The 20,322-nt window shown below is 35.1% G+C and overlaps 1 protein-coding gene across 4 annotated transcripts in view; it reads right to left on the bottom strand.

The window, feature by feature from the left end:
- CDIN1 (CDAN1 interacting nuclease 1) overlaps positions 1 to 20,322 on the bottom strand; it is a 124,551-nt gene that overhangs the window by 92,325 nt on the left and 11,904 nt on the right. For 3 of the 4 annotated variants that reach the window (XM_084208054.1, XM_084208053.1, XM_084208055.1), the window contains exons 2-4: positions 5,430 to 5,475; positions 4,511 to 4,575; positions 1,307 to 1,367 (exon numbers count right to left, since the gene is read on the bottom strand). In XM_084208054.1, coding sequence (XP_084064180.1) covers positions 1,307 to 1,367; positions 4,511 to 4,575; positions 5,430 to 5,475 — 172 coding nt within the window. Of the gene's footprint in view, positions 1 to 1,306; positions 1,368 to 4,510; positions 4,576 to 5,429; positions 5,476 to 6,420; positions 6,454 to 20,322 lie in introns of those variants that run through there. The other variant, XM_084208056.1, reaches the window with a different exon arrangement.

Raw genomic sequence — 20,322 nt, 5'->3', positions numbered from 1 at the left:
GAAAAATATACAAAGAACCAGTAACAGATATATTACTCTGTGCTTGAAATATTTTTATGACAGTTCCCATATAATATGGGTGCAATATATCATCCATTGGGATGTTTATCTAAATTCTTAGTAAGATTGTACTTATTTATGTAAAGTAAATTCTATTCTCAGTACTTCAAGATTTGTCTTTTCCAGAGATGGTAAGAAGCTACACATTACCACTAATACGAAATAAATTCTTGATTCTATGCTAACTGTACTATCAGGTTACACAGACACTTCACAGACCATTAAAACCTTCCAGTAATTGATAGGTAATCGCTCATTTGCTGGCTGCAGCAATGTACATGAGAGAAAAACCATTCCTTTTTACTAATGTAACATGTAGAACTTGCTGCTATTGCTACACTTAATGTTCACAGTGCCATATCATTTTTAATGCAAACACTCATTTTCTACTTCCCTCTTACATTTTCTATTAAAATGCAACACAAAACAGCATATATTTCATTCTATTCCTTTGAGGATTGCATAAGCAGTTCCAGGGAGTATCAGCTATTGTACTGTTACTATTACAGTAAATAAATATTTTAGAGTTTAAAAAACAGATATTTCATCAATTTATTTTTTTCTAGGAAACTCCTTGCCACTTGTTCAAACTTTTTACCTCTTCTTCAATGTAGCACTAAGATAGCAGTTTTTAATCAAATAACACCTTGTATAACAAGGTAAATTCATATTCTAGTTAATAAACAGCATCAATAAATTTGTCAAGACTTTAATGGCATCCGTACAGAACTTTTCATACACTGAAGAATTTATTCTGCTTAAGTGCTTTATCTTAAGCAGTTTTCATTAGCCATCCTCTAATCCGTATGAACCGAAATAAATGGAGTCAGAAAAATTATCTGTTTTAAGCCTTCCTATTACTAAGAAATAGCAGTAACTTAGATGGGTTTTGTTATTAAAGGCAAGGAATCAAACTGATACAACTCCATTTAATCAATGTGAGAATTTTTAGCAAGCTTATGCAATAAAGACCTGCAGCCTGTCAGAAATTTTCAGCAAAATACAAATTCAGGGTATCCTACACATTTGCCTTGAAGTTAGAAGACTAATTACATGAACTGATTTATTAATAAATGTGGCTTTTTGTCTAATTATTTTAAGTACTAACAGACTGGGGAACCATTTTAAATGTCTAATGTGCCTTGAAACCATTTTTTTAGGTTAATTACATTTCTCACTAAAGTCACTATAGATATGCCCCTCAGGTTTTACACTGGAAGATTAAAGAAAAAAGAAAGATGATTACCTCATTGGCCAGGTCCAGTAATACTGGGGCAGCTGCATTTTTCATCACCCCATTCAGGTACCTAGACAAGACAAAGCCAGGTAATTTTGCAGTGGCAAGAAAAGGCCAGTTTATACATGTCAGCATCCCTGGTGAATCTTTTTCATTTGGGGGAAAATACCCCATTATAGAGTATTTAATGGGAAATCTGTTAAGAAGTAAGTATTTTAAGCAATCACTAACTCTCCAGGGTTGTCTCCTATTCTATTCATCTGCAAAATATATCCATCTTAATGAAGACACTGGTAAAAAACTGAATATATGAAGAAATTTTAAAAAATGTGGCTTAATGACACACAAATAAATGATATCTGTACTACTTAAAGATGTATCACAGACAAATAAACTTCTATTATTCACAGTAAAGATTTTTGGTTCCACATGACCTTCAACTACGAAGGTGCACTCTATATCTTACCCAATTCACTAGTACACACAAAAACATAAATTCTCAAATTTATTCCAGATTTTATTAAGTGGGCAGTATTTTAAATACTGAAGGCTTACTTTAGTGAAATCAATCTAACAATTAATTTTCTACATAGAAAACAAGAAATATTTAGGATTCCTTAAAGGTTGATAGAAAGTCATTATCCTATCAGTGGCAAAGGCATAATGTTTCCAGTTGAGGGTATTACAGAATGGTGTTTCTGACCATCAATTCACACAATGTTGCTCTCCTCACTTCCTCACTGCTTGATATTTACATTTTGATAAAACCTGAAACCTGTGTTCTGAAGCTGATGGGAAGCAGCCATGATATTGGAAGCCACTATGTGCTTTGCATCCATGTGGAAAAGAACAATAGTTACCAACATTTGAACCTGCTCATTTATCCTATCTGTATTCGCGTAGCACATCATTACTGACATCATTAGAGGGCCACAGACTTTCTAGCTCTATCATTATCTATCCATCAGAAGACACTCTTCTGCTCCTTAGTTACAGACATTAAAATTCTTTATCATTTTACCTTTCTGTGGAATGGGTGGCACACCTTTATAAAACCCCTTCACATAAGATTTGATAGAAGGCTTTTTGCTTGCAAGTTATTCTGAAGCTTAATGAATTAAGGAAATGAAAAAAGCTTTTTGCTGTAAACTATTTCAGTTCCACATAAAAAAACACACCACAAAACATGTTTAAACATTGTAAATTTATAACAGAAGAAAATGAGATATACACAAACAACACAACCAGGAAAATGTACATGACATTAAAGTTCTCAAACATACATCTAGATGATCGAACAGCCACAGTGAGAATGAAGTAAATTTCTGTCATATTTCTAATGTTTCTGGCAACTCCATTAGAGACTAACAGGTCTCACATGCTGATGGCAATACAGTTCTGAAAACCTGCTGATCCTTCTTGTACTTTGTGCTTGCCTAAGTTTCAGACTAATAAGTCTCAGCCAAGTAGAAGAAACTACTCGTGTATTTCTTGCTCCTAACAGGGACCACTGGAAATCTCTACCTTCAAAACCTGCTTCTGACCTAAGAAAATAATGACAGCACAATTATCTGCTTGTACGTCGGCAGAAATACTAAGGAGCGTAGCACCCAGTCCAGGGTTTACAGCAGTAAAGTGGATGCTACAGCAGAGCAGAGGAGAAGACATGCTTGTCATATTTACACCTGAAGTATTTCAAAGTGGCTTCTATCTCAAGTTCTTCACAGAATTCTGTAGCCTCCTAAACATACTCCACAGTAAATCTATTAAAACAGGACTGAAATGAGTTTTTTAGCTATTGACCAGAACATCTCTGATTTTAAAACATGTGCATTTTACTCAGCCATGCTAATACATTTGCAAAATGACATACTCAGAAACAGCATAAAGAATGATTTTCCCTACCACTACCACACAGCTTCATACATAATGCATTAGTTATGTACTGCTATCATACTTCAGACTACAGAAGAAGACAGGAGACCAAATCCTCCTACCTGATGTGAGACAAACTTAATCATACCTACAACCCTACTGACACCAATACAACTGCTGCTTTGCATAAAGCAAAATCTTGTCCCATGTTTCAGGCTGAAGTTTCAGGCTGGAACTAGTGATTTACACATACTCTTAGAAAAGGGTTACAGCAGTTACAATTACCACAGGCCACTTCACTGAAACTGTGCTAGTGAAAAATAATTAAAAGTAGTACTGCATATGAGTGTTATTAGCACAACAAAATTTTAAGCCAATGTTCTTCCTCAACAAGAATCAACCCTAGGAAAAGTGTGACGTGATCCAGTACAAATTTTACAAAACAATACAAACACCCAAACCAGTACACTTCACGCTAGATAGTCTCAACCAGTGCCTGATATAATCAGGCTGTGGTTAAGTTTTAAATACATGACTCTGTATGTGAGAAGCACATTTAATTGTTTTACAAATGAAGGCTCTTTGTTTATTTTCTTGATTCATACAGATTAGTATTAAGCATGAATATCATATATCACAAGTATGAATTCACTTGCCATGCATGCTCTTCAGATATGTCAGTCTACAAAGTAATATTTTAATTGCATATCTTTACCTGTTATCACTATGCCCCAATTATGTCACTGGAATATTTTCAGTAAAGCCTATGGAGCTAACAGGAAAACTACAAGGTGTAGCAAGCACAGTTTATTAGCTTAAGATGCAAACAATTGTAAAATGACATAAAGGTTTTCATCCTCCCTTAAAAACTATTTCTGACACTTCTGTTGATAAAACAGGAGTGATCTAAAAATTAGTGCTTTAACTGGCAATACATGAATATGTAACTTTTTGTAATGTAACACAAATGCTGTTTTAAACAAGCAACTGTAACAGAACAAGCTCTCTTGCTGTAAGGAAGTCATCAAAATCAGTCTTGACAAAGAAATGCTAAAAATTACAAACTATAGGCAATACATAATAAATGCCATCACATACATTGGAAAAAAAATTTGCTTATCCTGACTTAGAGCCAGGGAAGTAAACTTTTTAAATCAGAATGACCAAATCCTGAAAAAATTCTGTATTTCCAGTGAAAAACATTTTTAGGTGAACCATTCTGTATTCCCAAATTCTTAATTTATTGTTATATAAAATTAGCTTCATAAGCTAATTTAGTCACAACTGCTGAAAAAAGCAGCTATGATGAGAATCTTAATGGGGGTGGGGACGTCATACCTTTGGTAGTAAGTTTCGATAGCTTCAGCAGTGTGATGCTTGGCATGTGTTCTTTTGATTTGTTTCTGGAAAAATGAAAAAAACAGACTTCTACAAAGGTGTCATAGATCAAAACACAGAAATCATGACTACACAAACACGCGATCCTTGGCTACACTTTGATAGATGTGAACCATGCTTTTAGATTCCATACAGAAATGACATTCAATCTACCGATTGAATTGAACGTCTTCAGACTGTACTGCAATGTACCATATGTAAAAGCCAGTAAGGTCACAATAATTGAATCTAAATAAGTTTACTGAAGGCTGCTGAGGGCAAAGAAAAACTTGTTCTCTCTTTCAACCTTTGTATTAATTTTCCCTCAATTCAATTCCATCTAAGTCTGGTGCACTCTAGTTTTACAATTCAATTGGCATTTTTAACCAGGAAGAACATTGCTTAAAAACAACTTATTTGAAAAACTACAAAAACTAATTCCATAGAGACTTGCCACTTGACTGACACCTGTCATCTCATGATAAATGACTCCATTTTCTGCCTCTCTTGCCTTCTGCCACTCCGGCAATGGTCATTTATCATCATCTCTGTCAGCAATGGAAAGCAGCACTGACAGTGCAAGTCAGCAAACATTTAGCACATGGAACCACGCAACACAGGGAAATTATTATTGTCAGAATAATAATGGTTTAGCATAATTTATTACAGGTCCACCAAATAAGCAAAGGCTAGATGTTATTAGACAGATGGATGGGTAGGCTTGGCAGCCATCCACTGAGACTCAGGCGGTGCTTGATGTGGAAAAAGGAACATCCTCCAAACCAATCAGAAAGCTGGCAGTTCAATTACAAAGAAATAAAGGGACATTCATCATTCAATTAGGCACCTGTCAACCCTCACAAAGGAGAAAACTTCTAACCTGGTACTCCTGGGAGAAGATGCTCAGCAGAGTGGACTGCGATTGACTGGAACAAATAAAAGAAGGACAAAGTTAATTACTGGAGTGCACTGCAAAGAAACAAAAGAGAAGGGAGCTTCAAAGGTAGGCCTGCTGCCCTGTAATCTAACAGAACATGAAAACAAGTGTGGAAAAGTTGTTCCAGATGAACACCTCAGACAAAGGCTTCCTGCTGCTAGGTCAAGGAGAGAGCATATGAGGGAGGGGAGGAAAATATAGCAAGAATTTCAAATCAAACTAGCATATTATTTGGGTGATTCAACTTCAGAACCCAAAAGTCCTACCAGGAGAAAGCAGCGGAGCTAAATGGTGACAGGGAAAAAAAGGAAATTAAAGCAAAATTTCCATTAAAAATTGATGGAGGTAAATTCCATCAGCAGTTGGGAACACACCGCTTGTTCATTGGCAACATATTGAAATTCATTTTGTTAGCAGCAAGGGAACTTCTTCAGTAGCTGTCTCATATTCAGGTTAAAAACTTCCCTCTCTGTCAGAAGTAGCATATGGGACCAGTGGAACATTCCCACTGAAACTGATGTGCTTTGAAAATGGAAACTTTCACAGCAGGAAGCCAAGATTCCCCGGAGTCGGTCATTTCCAAAAGCTGCCATAAGCTTCATTCATCTAAGGCTCCACTCAATGTTGAACACCTGGCAATGAAGCAACCTGGAAAGCATTCTTCCCAAGTGGGAATTTTTCTCTCTGAATTGTTAACATTTAGAAAAGAGACAAGATTTTTTTTCCTCTGAAAGGCAATCAATACCACACTGCTACTGTTTTCAATTGTCCTCTGTGGATATATCTACCTCATCACATCCTGAATACTACTAATTACTCCTGATATATTTTTCTACTACATGCAACTTGAACAAATTATAGTCTCAATAAATTGAGTTTTATGGCACAGAAAAGCATTATGAATAATTAACATTTTTTCCTTCCATGAACTTACCTACTATGGCACAGCATAGGTAGTTCAAAGATTCCAGAATGTCTAAAGTCTCACTCCTCTGTCAGATTTCTTATACGTGTATTTAACACCTGTATCATATCATAATTACATTAAAAGTACATATTCTTTCCATACATAAATGACCCTTCTCCTTCCAACTGTCACACTTCAGAAACACTAATTTAACATAAGGAAGTCCTACTCTCACTTTCAAAAGGGAAAACCGAGGCACAAAACAACTAAATGGTGGGATCAGAGTTAAACAGACAGTATGCATATGCAGCACGGTATAAAGTTACCTCTAAACCAAGCAGCTGAAGAATCAGTAACAAAGTGACTAGATTAATGCAGTGCTGTATAAAGAACTTATAAGTATGTCTTATCCATAGCTGTGCTTCCAGGCTTTTTGCCATAACTCTGTATTTTGGGCTTGTGTGCCCAGTGCAACATCTGTGTGACAGCAGTAAACTGAGCCTTGATCTTTGGTATTTTACACATGGGACTGTTAACCCTGAGTACTAACTGAGACTGAATGTTAAAACTGTAGAAAAATGACAGCAAAAGAAACTGACTAACATATAGATTTATTAAATTAATGGATTACAGAAAAAAAAAAAGTCCAATACAGTAAAGAATTTAAATTTGTATACAGTTTCTATTCAAATAAACTGAACAGTATTTAAATAATAAATATTTATTTAAATATACATGTGACATAGAGGCCAGGAGTTACATACCACAAAGCCTTTCCAAAAGGTCCATAATCCAATTATGGCAACCTGTACATGTAATCACTAGAAGGTGAACAAAGGAAAGAAATTAAGATTATATGCTTACACAGGCTATACGCATACAGAAAGCTAAGATATTTCAAGATGTTTTATAAAAAAAACCAAACCTGCAGGCTATAAATAAGTTTGATACATATGGCCCCCTAATGGCTCACCACATAACTATTATTACCTTGTAGATTTACATGGTCATAATGTTAGAACTGAATTTAGAGATAGATATGTAAAAAATCCCAGAACAGATCAGGACAGCATTTGACTAGATCTCTGGTTTGAGTTCTCCTCCACTGACATAGCAATTTTTGTGGTATTAGGCTATTCCTGGTACGTTACCCATTCTTATACTACCATTATCCTATCACACACTGACAATGACATATCAAAAAAAAAAAAACAAACTAAGGCCATTATCCCTCCCTGCCTTTACACTCCACCTTTAATGGCAGACTTGGAAATGCTAGGGTAATGAATCTGATGACCTTCAAGGTCTTCTTCAAACTAAATGTTTCTCTTATTCTTGTCCATTTTATTTGTCCCTTTGGTGTTCTTGGATTTTGACCTACTTTCATTTAGTTCAATACTCCTCTCCTATGGAGTCTTTCCAACTGTTCAGATAATTTAGGACTTAGCATGAATACTGAAAAAATTAATTCCAATAACAGTGCAAATTGGATATATACTAGATTGCAGTACAGAAACTGAGAAATACTTTCAATTTCTCAGAAAGAGAAATTGAAATAATTTCTCTTTCTGAGAAATTATTTCAAAGAGAATTATTTCAATAATAATTGAGCAAAGAGAATTATTTCAATAACAAAGAGGGGCAAAGATAATTATTTCAATAACACCATTCAAATAATTACAAGCCTTACGACCGGATGATCTTCTCCAGGAGAAGTAGATTTATATCTTCACATGGCTGCTTCCATGCTTTTTTTGGTTAACATCGCTCCTGTCTTAAACACTAAAACCACTCATCTGCCACTCAGTGTTTCCTTGCTACAATTTCATTGAGACAACTTCCTGGCAAAATGAAGTAGCTCCTCAAAACACAGATGGAGCATCTATTGCAAGATCCCATTGAGTGAAAACTGAAACATCATGGTTTCAGAAAACACTGAAAAAGACACCACTATGTGCTTGGAGAGGGAAGAGAAGTCATGAACATGAATTTGAATAGTAAAACAGCACAATCACAACTGCCGATAGTGACAGCAGAAATACTACCATAGAAGTTATCATTACTTCTAGAGGAACAGCTGAATTCCCAGGGCTCCATCCATCCTCTGATACTTCTATACAAGATTTCAAAGCAACAAATGAGCATTTATTGCTGAGCTATCCAGGAAAACAAATGTAACACTCAAAGTGGATTTTTATTCAAAATAACATTTGAGTACTGCGTTATAGCCTTTCATGGAATAAACTATATAGTAAGCCTCATGGCTTACTTGAAGACTTGGAATATAGATGTTTGTGACAAGCAGACACTTTTGTTGAGAAACAACTATAGAGCCAAGGTACATAATTGCTGATTTTTGAAATAAATGAACAAAAACCGAGAAATCATATTCTGAGTACTACCTTGTTTAAACATTTAATAATCTAACCTGTTATCCCTCTTGTAGAACATAGTATATTGTCCAGAGAAGTAAGCAAATTTTTCTCTTAAGTTCTGTAGCGACAACTTTCATGGAAACATTTTCTTCTTCAATTCCAGACAGTAATGAATCTAACTCCCAGAGCTCTGTTCAAAGCACCCAGCCTCACTGTTTAGATATCCTCTTTTACTTGTATACTGGCATCCACAATGACGCCAATTTACCTTTTGTTAATCCATGTTAATGCCAGTGGCAAACTTCCATCTGAATGCTTGATGTATTTCATGCTCTTGTCAATACATAAGTGGATTTGAGCAGAAAACCGAAATCTAAAGTTGGCTAAAAATGTCCAGTTTTTAAAGATTAAATTATTATATATATATAATATATATTTATATTTTATTTTAAAAAATGAAGTCTAAGTTCTAGGTTCCAAGTGATATAAAGATATAAAAATTTGCTTGCCATAAAAAAAAACCAAACCAGTTATTAAAGTTATTTCTAATACACAAATCCAACATTTAGAATGGGATGCCTAAGACAGTTCAGAAAAAGAGGTAAGAGAAATGCTCTCTAAGAACTTAGATATCAGTCAAGCTAGAAAGAAAACTGCTAGTTTGGGAAAAGAATATGCCCTTTGGTCAATTTCTACATAAGAATAAAATATGAACTATTCTCTTCTAATGAATCTCAGAATTTGAAGACGAGGAATGCTATAATCCCTGGAGAGTGTTTCAGAAATGTTCTGGTTTGCAATGAGCAGTCATATATAAAGTAGTAACAGATAAGTAACTACTTCATAAAAGCAGTTTACTGTTTTGTAGCTAGAGCAGATACAAAACTTTGCCTAAGAAACAGCTAGTAATGATGAAAGCAATTTAATTGTATCAGACCATCGCCTCAACAAAACAGAATTGCAGATGCAACCAAGATTTGGAGTGCTCTCCAGCTTAATATTTGCTACTTACTTCAGCCTCACAAGGAGAAGATCCAAGCGTAGCAAATGTTATGCAAATATTATATTATCAGCCCTTGCAAATCAGGAATTCTTTACAGTTAAGATGAAACTTACAGCTTTTACTTTATTTTCTGAGATTACTGAAAACACGGAGTTGTAGGTACAAGCCAAGATTCCACTTATTTCATGTTTCATGTTCTAGAATGAGTTTCCTTTCCCTCACTTTTAACTCCACAGTTGTGGCCTAAAGTAGAAAGAGTAAAAATCAGTTTTGCATTTAATGTATTTTATCACGGAACAAAGGAAGAGCATCTAGAGAAATATGACACAAGTAAAGACAAGAAGGGGGAAAGCATAGTCCATAAAACAAATATGTTATATACAAACAGAATAGTTTCATTGTTTTCTTTTCACAAAATTGAATATTCTACCTTATTAAAATGATAAATATATTGGTTAAAAAACTGAGCGGAGGGGTAGGAGCTGTGTTTCCAAAATTCAGAAGCTGTCACATGAGAAATCCCAAAGCTGCAGTGTCAAACCTTCTCTCTGAAGAACATAGTGCCACTTAGCCATAGCAGGAATTCAATAAGGGGGGAAAATTGTTTCTTCCACAGTCTCTAGTGAGCATCTAGTCCTACTCATACCTTTCATTATATGAAAGTTCTAAAGTTCTAAAGTAGATAGCAAGAGTTTCTCATTTTTTTTTAACTGGAAAAGAACCTCCCCTTTCCATGTATAGTAAGTTTAAAAATACTTTTACTGGTACAACATTGAGCATTAAACTAAAAGTAATAGGGCTAGAACTGTGTGGTGCTGCCATGCCAGATTTAAAATCAAAGTGAGGAAAGAGATATAAATCCAAAAAAATTACAAGACTAGTGGTGAAAGGGGAATTCTCCTCACATCTCTCCTGAAGTTTCAGAGCACATGTCTAAAACATATTTTTCCTGTTACATTATTAAAGACGTGAAAGAAATCCAAGCAGCCAAATTCTCATCTACCATACTGCAAATGATCTGGAACAGGGACTCCTAAAGGAAGCAATGTTTATACCGCTTATCACATGCCAACCAGTCCACCCTAATTTGTAAAAACTCTGTCAGTAATGGATTCCAAATAGATCTAGCAGCATTGTTTCAAATGCATAACATGCACAAAGGCATACAGCCTCAGTGGCTTCCCAGAACTGCAGGACGTGGGCAGCAAGCACCACAGTTACACCTGTAAATGACCCAGTGCCAGTCTGATGGTCAACTTCCCACCTGGGAGGAGGTGACAACTCGTGGGTTCTCACAATTTGTCCCATGTGTCAGGATTTTCCAGACAACAAAAAGGTTCCTTAGCAGTCTGAATGATTCCACAAGAGAATCCAGGAAGGCTCAGGAATACCAAAGACCTACCCAGAGCTTGTTAGGCTTATATGCCTGAAGAGCATGGAACAAAGGAGGCACATTGACCTCTACAATAGTTACAGCTTTAATCTTTCTTCACTATACCTCTAGTACAACAATCTTGCTTATAGTTTAGTATGATTGTGGTCACTTCTCTGAATGAAAACTTTCAAAAAACAGAGTATTGTCTCTGTATACATTTGTACTTTTATCATTCACAAATCTACCAATGATTTATCAGAAGTCAGTGAACTACCAATTTAAGTTAAATCACTATACTTATCTATACACAGGTGTGTGAATATATATTTTTAAATCAATAGGTGAGTTTTGAATTAGAGTTATTAAGTAACATAGAAGTATCTAAGTCTTTAGTTACAAAATGCTAACTTCTATAAAGTAGTCATATTCTAATTTTCCAGCTTTCTAGCTACACCAGTTCAAGTCTGAAATAGAAAACCAGTTTTATTATTTCTGCATAAGAAGCCTTCTATACAATGAAGCATTATTGGTAGCTACTCCTTTGGAAACTATCAAGTCATCCAGTTCTGTAGAGGAAATACTCGCGTTACAAACATGTTTTTGTTATTATTATTATTATTGTTGTTGTTGTTCTTGTTGTTATGCTGTGTGTAGATATACATACATATATGACAAGAAGTACGTGATGATATGCTCACTTCAGACTTAGTACAATTATATTTAAATCAAGATGAAATTCAAGCTCATCTGAAGAACAACAGCATTAATCAATTTTAAAATTCTCTGATATCCAGTTCAGTAAGCTGTACAACAGCTCAACTCAAAAGGCCTAAATAGATCCCTAAAAATTGCCTTAGTCTCAAAGTCAATTTCATACCTTTGGCAGGATCCAAAACAAAATACAAAGTAAAGATTTTGAGGAGAAAGGTATCCTGCATTGCAGGCTTCACTATTCAATAATAAAAAGGTTAAATTCAGGCATGTGCATACAACTTTGCTGCCTACAGCCAGGATTATGAGTATAACTGTATGACAAAGCCCAGCCAAGGCTACTTGAGAAAAGTCATCACTTCTATGACCTTGACACTGGTTGGTCCCACAACTTCTATACAATTTAGTGATGTGCGAGAACAGATGATGGTGCAATACATAGAAATGGCAGCATTTAAAATTCATAGTAGCGTAAGGCCATTACTTTTCCCACTGGGCCACTTGAACTTTAATAATGTCTGACCTAGTTGGCCAATAAGTTCTAGCAGCAGACAGAGGAAAATTGCCAGTATTAGATACTGTTTGATTTTTCATTTAGGAAGACTTAGAAGTTCCTTTAAGAACAGAGCACCAATTCTTCCTGTAGACACCTAATTTTTTGGTGTCTCTTGTAACAACCAATATATTTTAAAACAACTGCAGACTATGAACAATCTGTATCAGATGCGAAAAAAATAAATTGTAGAGGTAAGTACAAATAACCAATATAGGCAATGATCCCAAAATAACGCTAGCTCTTTGCAGAGATAAATTACACCTTCTTTCACCCATATCACAAAAATCTGATAGCCAATAGCAAAAATGTAAGCGTAACTAAAAATACTCCATATTCAAATGATTGCAAAGTATTACGATCAATCTCCCAACCTGAAAAGAGACCACAAAAATTATGTTTTCCATTCACAAATATATGGTTGAGAAAAACAGCATCATGCTTTAACAGTAGATAAATAAATAACATGGTAAAAAACCCCAGCAATCACAGCAATGGAAGAGTAGCAGGTCCATATGAAAAGAAACTACCTTTCCAGTTTTATAATCTTAGTAAGCAAGTAGTGAAAATGGACAGTAATTTGCCTAAGATACTGTTCTGATACAATTTCTTTCTGGAATTAAACAATGCTTCTTGCATGAATGTTTGGAGCCTATTGCAATGCCAAACCTACAGAGAGACCTCTATAAGTAAATATTATTTCACTAATGTTTCAAGTTTCTTCCATTAAAATGTAAAACTATTTTGTAAGGTCACATTTCCAAACTGAAAAATACCTTCAGATGTAATACAGAACAATATATATTCACAATAGGGCTTAAGAAAAACATTGTCAGAGCTAAAATGTGAAATTAAAACTGCCAAGTATTCTGACATGAGGCTTCATTGACTATTTAACGTCCTCACCTTATAGACAGCAGAACTCACCTTTAAGTATCTAATCATGGAATCCACTGACACAAGAAACTGAAAGGAGTCAAACAGGGTTTGTCTCCACATACACCTTGATAATCTCAGTACTTGTCCACCACATCTCCATTTCCGGTATTCTCAAGAATTCTGCTTTTAACTCTACCATTAAATTTTTTGAGAAAATTAAAAAAAACCCCAACAAAACCCAACACTTGAGACTAGCAAAAGCAGATGATTTGCTATGTCCTTCATTTCAAGTACTTAAAACTTAGCCAGTTATTCAGCAAAAAGAAAAGTTTCTTCATATCCAGGAAAGAATCAGGGAACATCCCAAAGCAGAGGCATACAGCAGCATACCACAGACAGCGGAAGAAGGCAAAACATCTGTGAACATTTGCACTCAAGTGTACATGATCCACACTTTACTTCAATTTACTTCAGTTAAGACTGTACCAAAAACATGTTTGCAAGTTTCACATCTTTATCTTAGTAGCACAATCTAAATATTGAACCATTAGACAAAAATACACTAAAGTAGTTCCTTATCTGATGTTGGTTGTGCAAAGAAGGATGTTCCTATGGTGCAACAGCATAGGACCCCAACAAGCAGTTAAGGTGAAGAAGATACAATTTAAATCAGGGGTTTATCCTCCTCCTTTCTTACCTGCCTTACTGATAGGGCCAAGGTCCACACATTGAAAATATACTCAATAGACTATTACCAGAAAGCAATTTTTGAAATATTTATTTTGTGTTCATCCCCTCATTTTGTTTGGATTAGCCTATCGTGCTACTTCCTCTTATGCCAGGAAAAGAAATAGATCAGAAGTTAAGGTAAGTTTTTCAGACTTCAATATCAAATTTACTTACTGTGGACAAAGGGGAAAATAATTCTACTTTATAGCTTTTTTTTTTTTCCAACAAAACTATACTCTCCTGTACAAGATAGGTGTTTAAGTTTAGAAAACTATTTTTATGAATGAATGGTAATTCAAAGCTAATTAGCTTGTTCAGTTTGTATTAAAAAATTAGCCTGCATGTAAAAAGCATAGTTCAGCACTAAATAAATCCCTAAACACCCATAAACAATTTGCTCCTAAAAATATATAATCAGATTTAGAAAACTATAAACTACATTTAAAATTTACTATTTAGAAGCAATTAATTACAAAGACAGCCAGGTGGCTTTCATTACATAAATTACTGTTAATGACACTTGCCTCATGCTGCTACTGTATTTAGCATTTGCATGCATCACATGTCAAGCACACACACTGTTGCATAGGTTTCTCCAGGGTAAAAAGTGAACATCTTAAGTAAAAAAAGCTTCCAGTTATCCAATCAAAACTGTTAATTCCTTAAATAAGTTAGGATCTTATTGATGCTTCCCATTCAGGATATAATTTAAAATATATTCAGGATAAAATTTCAAGAATCAAACACAGATGATATAGAAGTGATAGTTTTTAGTAAAGTCCCATTTTGGTTATGATGCAGACTCAAGGCAAGAGATGAATCCATTTATAGAGATGAATCCATTAAAATCCTTGAGATTTTAGAGCCCTAGACAGTGTTTATAATTTAAAAAAAAATTACAAATTTCAAGCTATTCGTAATTATTGAACAAAAAAAAAAAAAAAAGGAAAAAAAAGATAATAATTCTTGTCTTTTCCTGAACCAGTTGGGGAGGGGCCACTTGAATCTGCTTACTAAGGGGTCCTCTTGGAAAGTTTCCTCCCACATTTGCCCTAAACCAGAACATCTATCTACTCAACAGTGCAGTATTTTGTCTTGTATATGTAAGTTGTTCTACCATGCATGCAGATATTTACAAAGCCTACTTTCAGCCCCAGGGATATAGCTTATTATGCTATAGAGGGAATAACATCATTTCATGCCACTACTTACTTCCCCTTGGAAAGACTGCAGAAATGCACAAGAAGGAAATCCAGCTATCTGTTTTTACTAATGTTCTTCCAGCATTCTCTTTTTAAAAAAGCTGTCTACCTAAAACTGGAAGGCAATTCAAAGGGAACATCACAAGAGATGATCACAACATTAGTGTATCCTAAAACTTCTCTACTCTTTTCTACTCCTATCAAAAGGCTTTTCCTTTTCCTTACCCTTCCTCCCCTCTCTAGAGGAGTTTTCTGGTGTTCTTATATTGCTGTGAAAATACATACAATGACTATAAGCTTTATTTCCCATAGTCCCACTGCAGGAAATGCTGGCTTTCCAAAACTCTTACTCCATGGAACAGAATCTAATGGAACACCAATGAAACAGAGTCATATCTGATATAAACAGTCAATAAGATTGACTATACAGCATCACCCTCACTAAGCACCAAAATTTCACTGGTTTTGGTAGAATGAGCCTAGAGGCTTTGATAAATAAATGTGGAAGCCAAGAAAGAACAAACATTAGCTCTCTGTTAAAATAAATTGAAGATGGCCTCAGCATGCATCAAGTAGTATGGCAGGACCCACTGACACTTCTTAAATTTTGTGACTTATCAAAAACATAATCAAAATATATATTACTGTCTTTATATTAAGTCCATAAGTACTACAGTTTAAAAAAAGGTCAATGAGAAGGGTGTTAAATAAACTTCACTGGAATTCATTGAAATTTGACTGATAATATCCTTCAGGCAGCTTTCAAAAATGCCTCACACAAAACATCCAACCCTATCCTCTCATATTTTGAAGTTTTAATATGTTGCAGTAAAGCAGCAAATGCCACAGAGTCTTCTTCTCTTTCAGATTAATCTTAAGCTGTTCTTCCCATTTAAATATCAGGTCTTTATGTTACCTAATTTCTAAGAGTGGCAACCTAACAGAATTAGGACTTCAGAAAATAGTGAAAATTGAGAAAGAGAACAAAATATTCTCAACTGGAATGTTTATATGTCTGCACATTAGTGAGTAACTAACAACTTACATATATATAATATACACGATATATCTTATAAAAGAGTATATATTCTAATAAAAGAGATCTCTACTTTCAACTAAAGGGTATCAGTAAGAGGATGTTGAGATCAAGTTTCTAGTTTTTAGAAACCAAAATATTTAGAGTGAAGAAGGGAGCTAAGACATAAATCAGTACTTTGTTTTCAAACTTATCTTTCTAAGAACAAGTAAAAGATTCCTCTATCAACATTTATTTAGAAGCAATTTTCCTTCATCATGACAGTAATATTTTAAGGCCAAAAGTGGAAAAAATGGCATAAATGTAATTTTTATCACAACAGATATGCAAATATTTTTGTCTCTCTGTACCCCCAAAGTATTTTGTTAATGCAACTATTTCCACTAAACCAACTGCAAAGAAATATTTAACCTAAAGTTATGGTCGTTCATATGTAATCTGCTACCTGGATTAACCAAAAAAAAAAAAAAAAAAAAGGCAGAAGGCCTCTCTATCCACCTAATCACCATATCAATGACACATGCCACAACAGAGAAGCACTAGTTTATTTGATTGATCATGGTAGATAAACTCCAAATAACAGCGAAATTAACAAATGCTTGACATTTGCTCAACATCCATTATTCTGACACTGCTTTCAGGATTTCAAAGCCTGGGAGTATGCTTAATCAACATTCATATTCCCTAGTGAGCTACAGGCACCATATTGCGCCCCGCCTTAGTACTGATGAAAACTGCATATTGGCCATTTCCAAAATGTTCTGGGACTCCACGCAGGGCCCCTTCTCTCCCTTGTTCCTGTTCTGCAGTTTTCTTTTAAACACTTCCAAGACAAAAGCATCTGCCAGTTTTTCTCTCTAGGGATGTATGCAAAATGAACTTAACAGTTTTAAGGCAAGAGAAACCCTCACATCTAAATTCATTCATAGGACAGAAAAGGGCCTAAGAGGCCTCTCTAGGGACAAAACCCTGCTGAAATTTTCCCCGACAACACTGGGAGCTTTATAAAATCTAAGTCCAGACAATTTCCAATTCAAATGCCCAGCATAGCATGACCTTTGTCAGATCTATGAGCCCTAGATGCACCCACTATTTTTTTATTCTAACCAGCACAGACATTAGACAGGGCACTACTGCTAAGCAGGAGGTTGACTATTTGCATGCTCTTCTATTGTGAAAATGTAACAGTGACAGCACTGTGTCGAATTCTTTTCCCCCTAGAACTTTAACTCCATAGGAGAGGCATAGCTGACAGATGACTCTCCCAACATCTGTGTTATGTACACTGCACAGCTGAGGAACCTTGGATCACTGTCACGGCTTCTCAGAGATGACCTACACCTTTCTTATATCTACACATGATAAAAAAAGTAAAATAAAAAATTTAAAAATGCCTTTTCTTAAATGAAAAGTAAATATGGCAAGAAAGATTAACATAATTTAGTCATTAAGCTGTTCACATAGCAGCTCACCATATGTTGTATAAATGTCCTATACAAAATAATTTATCAGCCCTGACACGTCGCACATCATATTGTATTATTTAATATGCTTACTAAAATTTCATGGATCAAGCGCCACTTCTGAAAGCATAAAGAAAGCCCTAGAAAATATTTCTTCATCTTCCGTGATTTATTTTGATTGCCTTTTACAGCTACATGATAAAGCAGAACTTGCAAAATTACGAGGATAGGGTTTACACAGCTATTGCTTCATATACTATAATATAACAATTGGCTTCATGTCTATATAACATTTTACTTGCATTTAATATTCAGAGGCACATTAAATTAAGCACGCTGCTTTCCACTGCATATTTTAATAATTTCAACCAGTTATTTCAGTAAACATCCTGATCCAATAATGCAAAGTTCCACTGAGAGATATCCTTGAAAAAGAAACTAAAGAGCTTAGAATTACAAAACACCCTAACACAAACAAGTAATATGTGATACATGCTGACCTCCCTAAATCTGTCTACATAAAAATATATTCATTTCTACACAGTAGCTGAAACATTTGAATATTATCTTTAAATGACTGTGATTTAAAATGTTAGAACGACAGGCATCTATTGCAGATAAATGGACAAAATTCTCTATCCAGAAAACTTGAAACCACAAAAAATAACAATGTGTAAGAATGATCGTCTGTCACTGGTGAGGTCTGTGTCTAAATAGCAAATTAAAACAAAAAGTGTAAGCAGGAAGCTTGTGAATCATAGTTGTTGGGCAACCAATGGAATTTGTTTGGAAAAAAATGCTCAGCACTTAGATGACATATCAAGCAGACAGATATGGCTAGGAAAATATTTAGACCTATACATTTATTCCATAAAGGACCATTTTCCTTTCTTTCTCAGACCACTGATGTCAAAGGAACACAATACAAATGAGATAAAAAATGTAGCCCAAATTACTCTTTTTGGTCAACAATTGTATTCTCCTGTTCCTAAAAACAGGATAATATATTTCCTAATAAAGGAAAACATATTCCCGTGTTAGACCACTCATTGCAATAATGTCATTGAACTCAATTTAGATTGGAACTTGCTTGGCTTACTGGAGTACCTGCCAACTGGTCAAAGCAGATCTTCCTTTTTAAACTCATTAAGAACCAGAGATCTAGCTTTCAAGTTTTTTTCTCTTTTTGTATTTTGTGTACCCTAAGAAAATGTGCTTGTCTAGGAGGACATACTGCTCAGCTGTGTTGAAAACTGAAGGAGAGCTGCATTTACAACAGACATTTTATATTAATGCTGTAAATGGCTAATGTTCAACAGCCATTTCATACACAGAAACATACACTCACTCTCTGCCTACTGTATCTCCACAAGTTGTAGTCTCCAAATGAGCATATCTCTTCTCCACAGAAGAGATGCAATAAAGGACTGGATGGTACAACAGTATCAACAGAAGACTGATAAGAAGTTCTGTCATCTCCCAGCCAACCACAAATAGAAACAGAGATATGCAGTGTCTTTATTGTTGTCTGTGTCCTCAATTAACAACAGGGAACTCCAAAAGACCCTTTATAGTAGTTCAGTCACAGGAGCGTGCATTGCCTCCATCCCGGTCATAGTTTCTACATTGCCTTTGAAACTGTTTCAGACAGGCTGCATTGCATAAGAGAATACTTTTGCTATCACACCTGTCTTGTTCAAAGGAATATTTGATAACGTTTTGCTTTCTGTGAAAGAAGAACGTGTGCTATCTTAGAACATCTTTATTCCATGTTGAAGTTTGTGGAGGTATATGGGAAACTAGACCATCAACTGCTTCCAAGCCTTTAAAGGCATAAATACAGACATGCAAATAGAAGACAATCATCCTAACAATAAAGTCCTCTTCAGCACTACATCCTGACCTGAAGCCTTTTTCCATGTTTGGATAGACAGCAACACTTAACATTCTATTCAGATGAAAAGGATAAAGCAAGATAGTGAAGTTCAACAATTCTCCAATACAAAGCAACGAGACTGTCACTATCAGTCAGGCCACTGGATATCCTGGTGAGTGCAATGGAAGGGATAGTATCTTCTACTCAAATCACTATCATTACTCAAAATGTTATGGACACAAGACTTTTTAAAAAAGATTACCCAAATAAAACATAAGATTTGTAAAAAATTGCTTTTGTTGCTTACAAACAGAAGTTTCTTTCGTAAGTTGTTCACAAATCCTAATGTTTTTCTCATGACAGGCACAGTTTCCTGTTTGGCAAATCTAAGCCTTTTGACAAGAAGCTAATTTACTTTGAATTCTTCATTTGAAGTCCATGGACAACAATTCCTTCATGAGATACAAGCTGAAAGCTAGTAACAGAGCATGCCTATGGGAGTTTGAAATCTACTTGTATGGTACCAATTAGTCAAAAACATGAACAAGACTTTTAACCATCACCCGATCAGAAGAACGCAGGGTATTATCTTTCCATTCCTCTATTAATGCTGCTGGTTTTTCTTGGTAACAATACTCTATCAGGCTTGTCTTAGAAGACAATTTTATTAGGATCAGTTTCTGTATTGCATTTTCTTACAGAAATTAATCCTCAGCAGTATTTCACT

Source organism: Fringilla coelebs (assembly GCF_963513975.1).
Source record: "Fringilla coelebs genome assembly, chromosome: 6".
Taxonomy (NCBI): Eukaryota; Metazoa; Chordata; class Aves; order Passeriformes; family Fringillidae; genus Fringilla; species Fringilla coelebs.
Note: the sequence above shows the minus strand (reverse complement) of the source record. Positions and strands in the feature narration are given on the sequence as shown.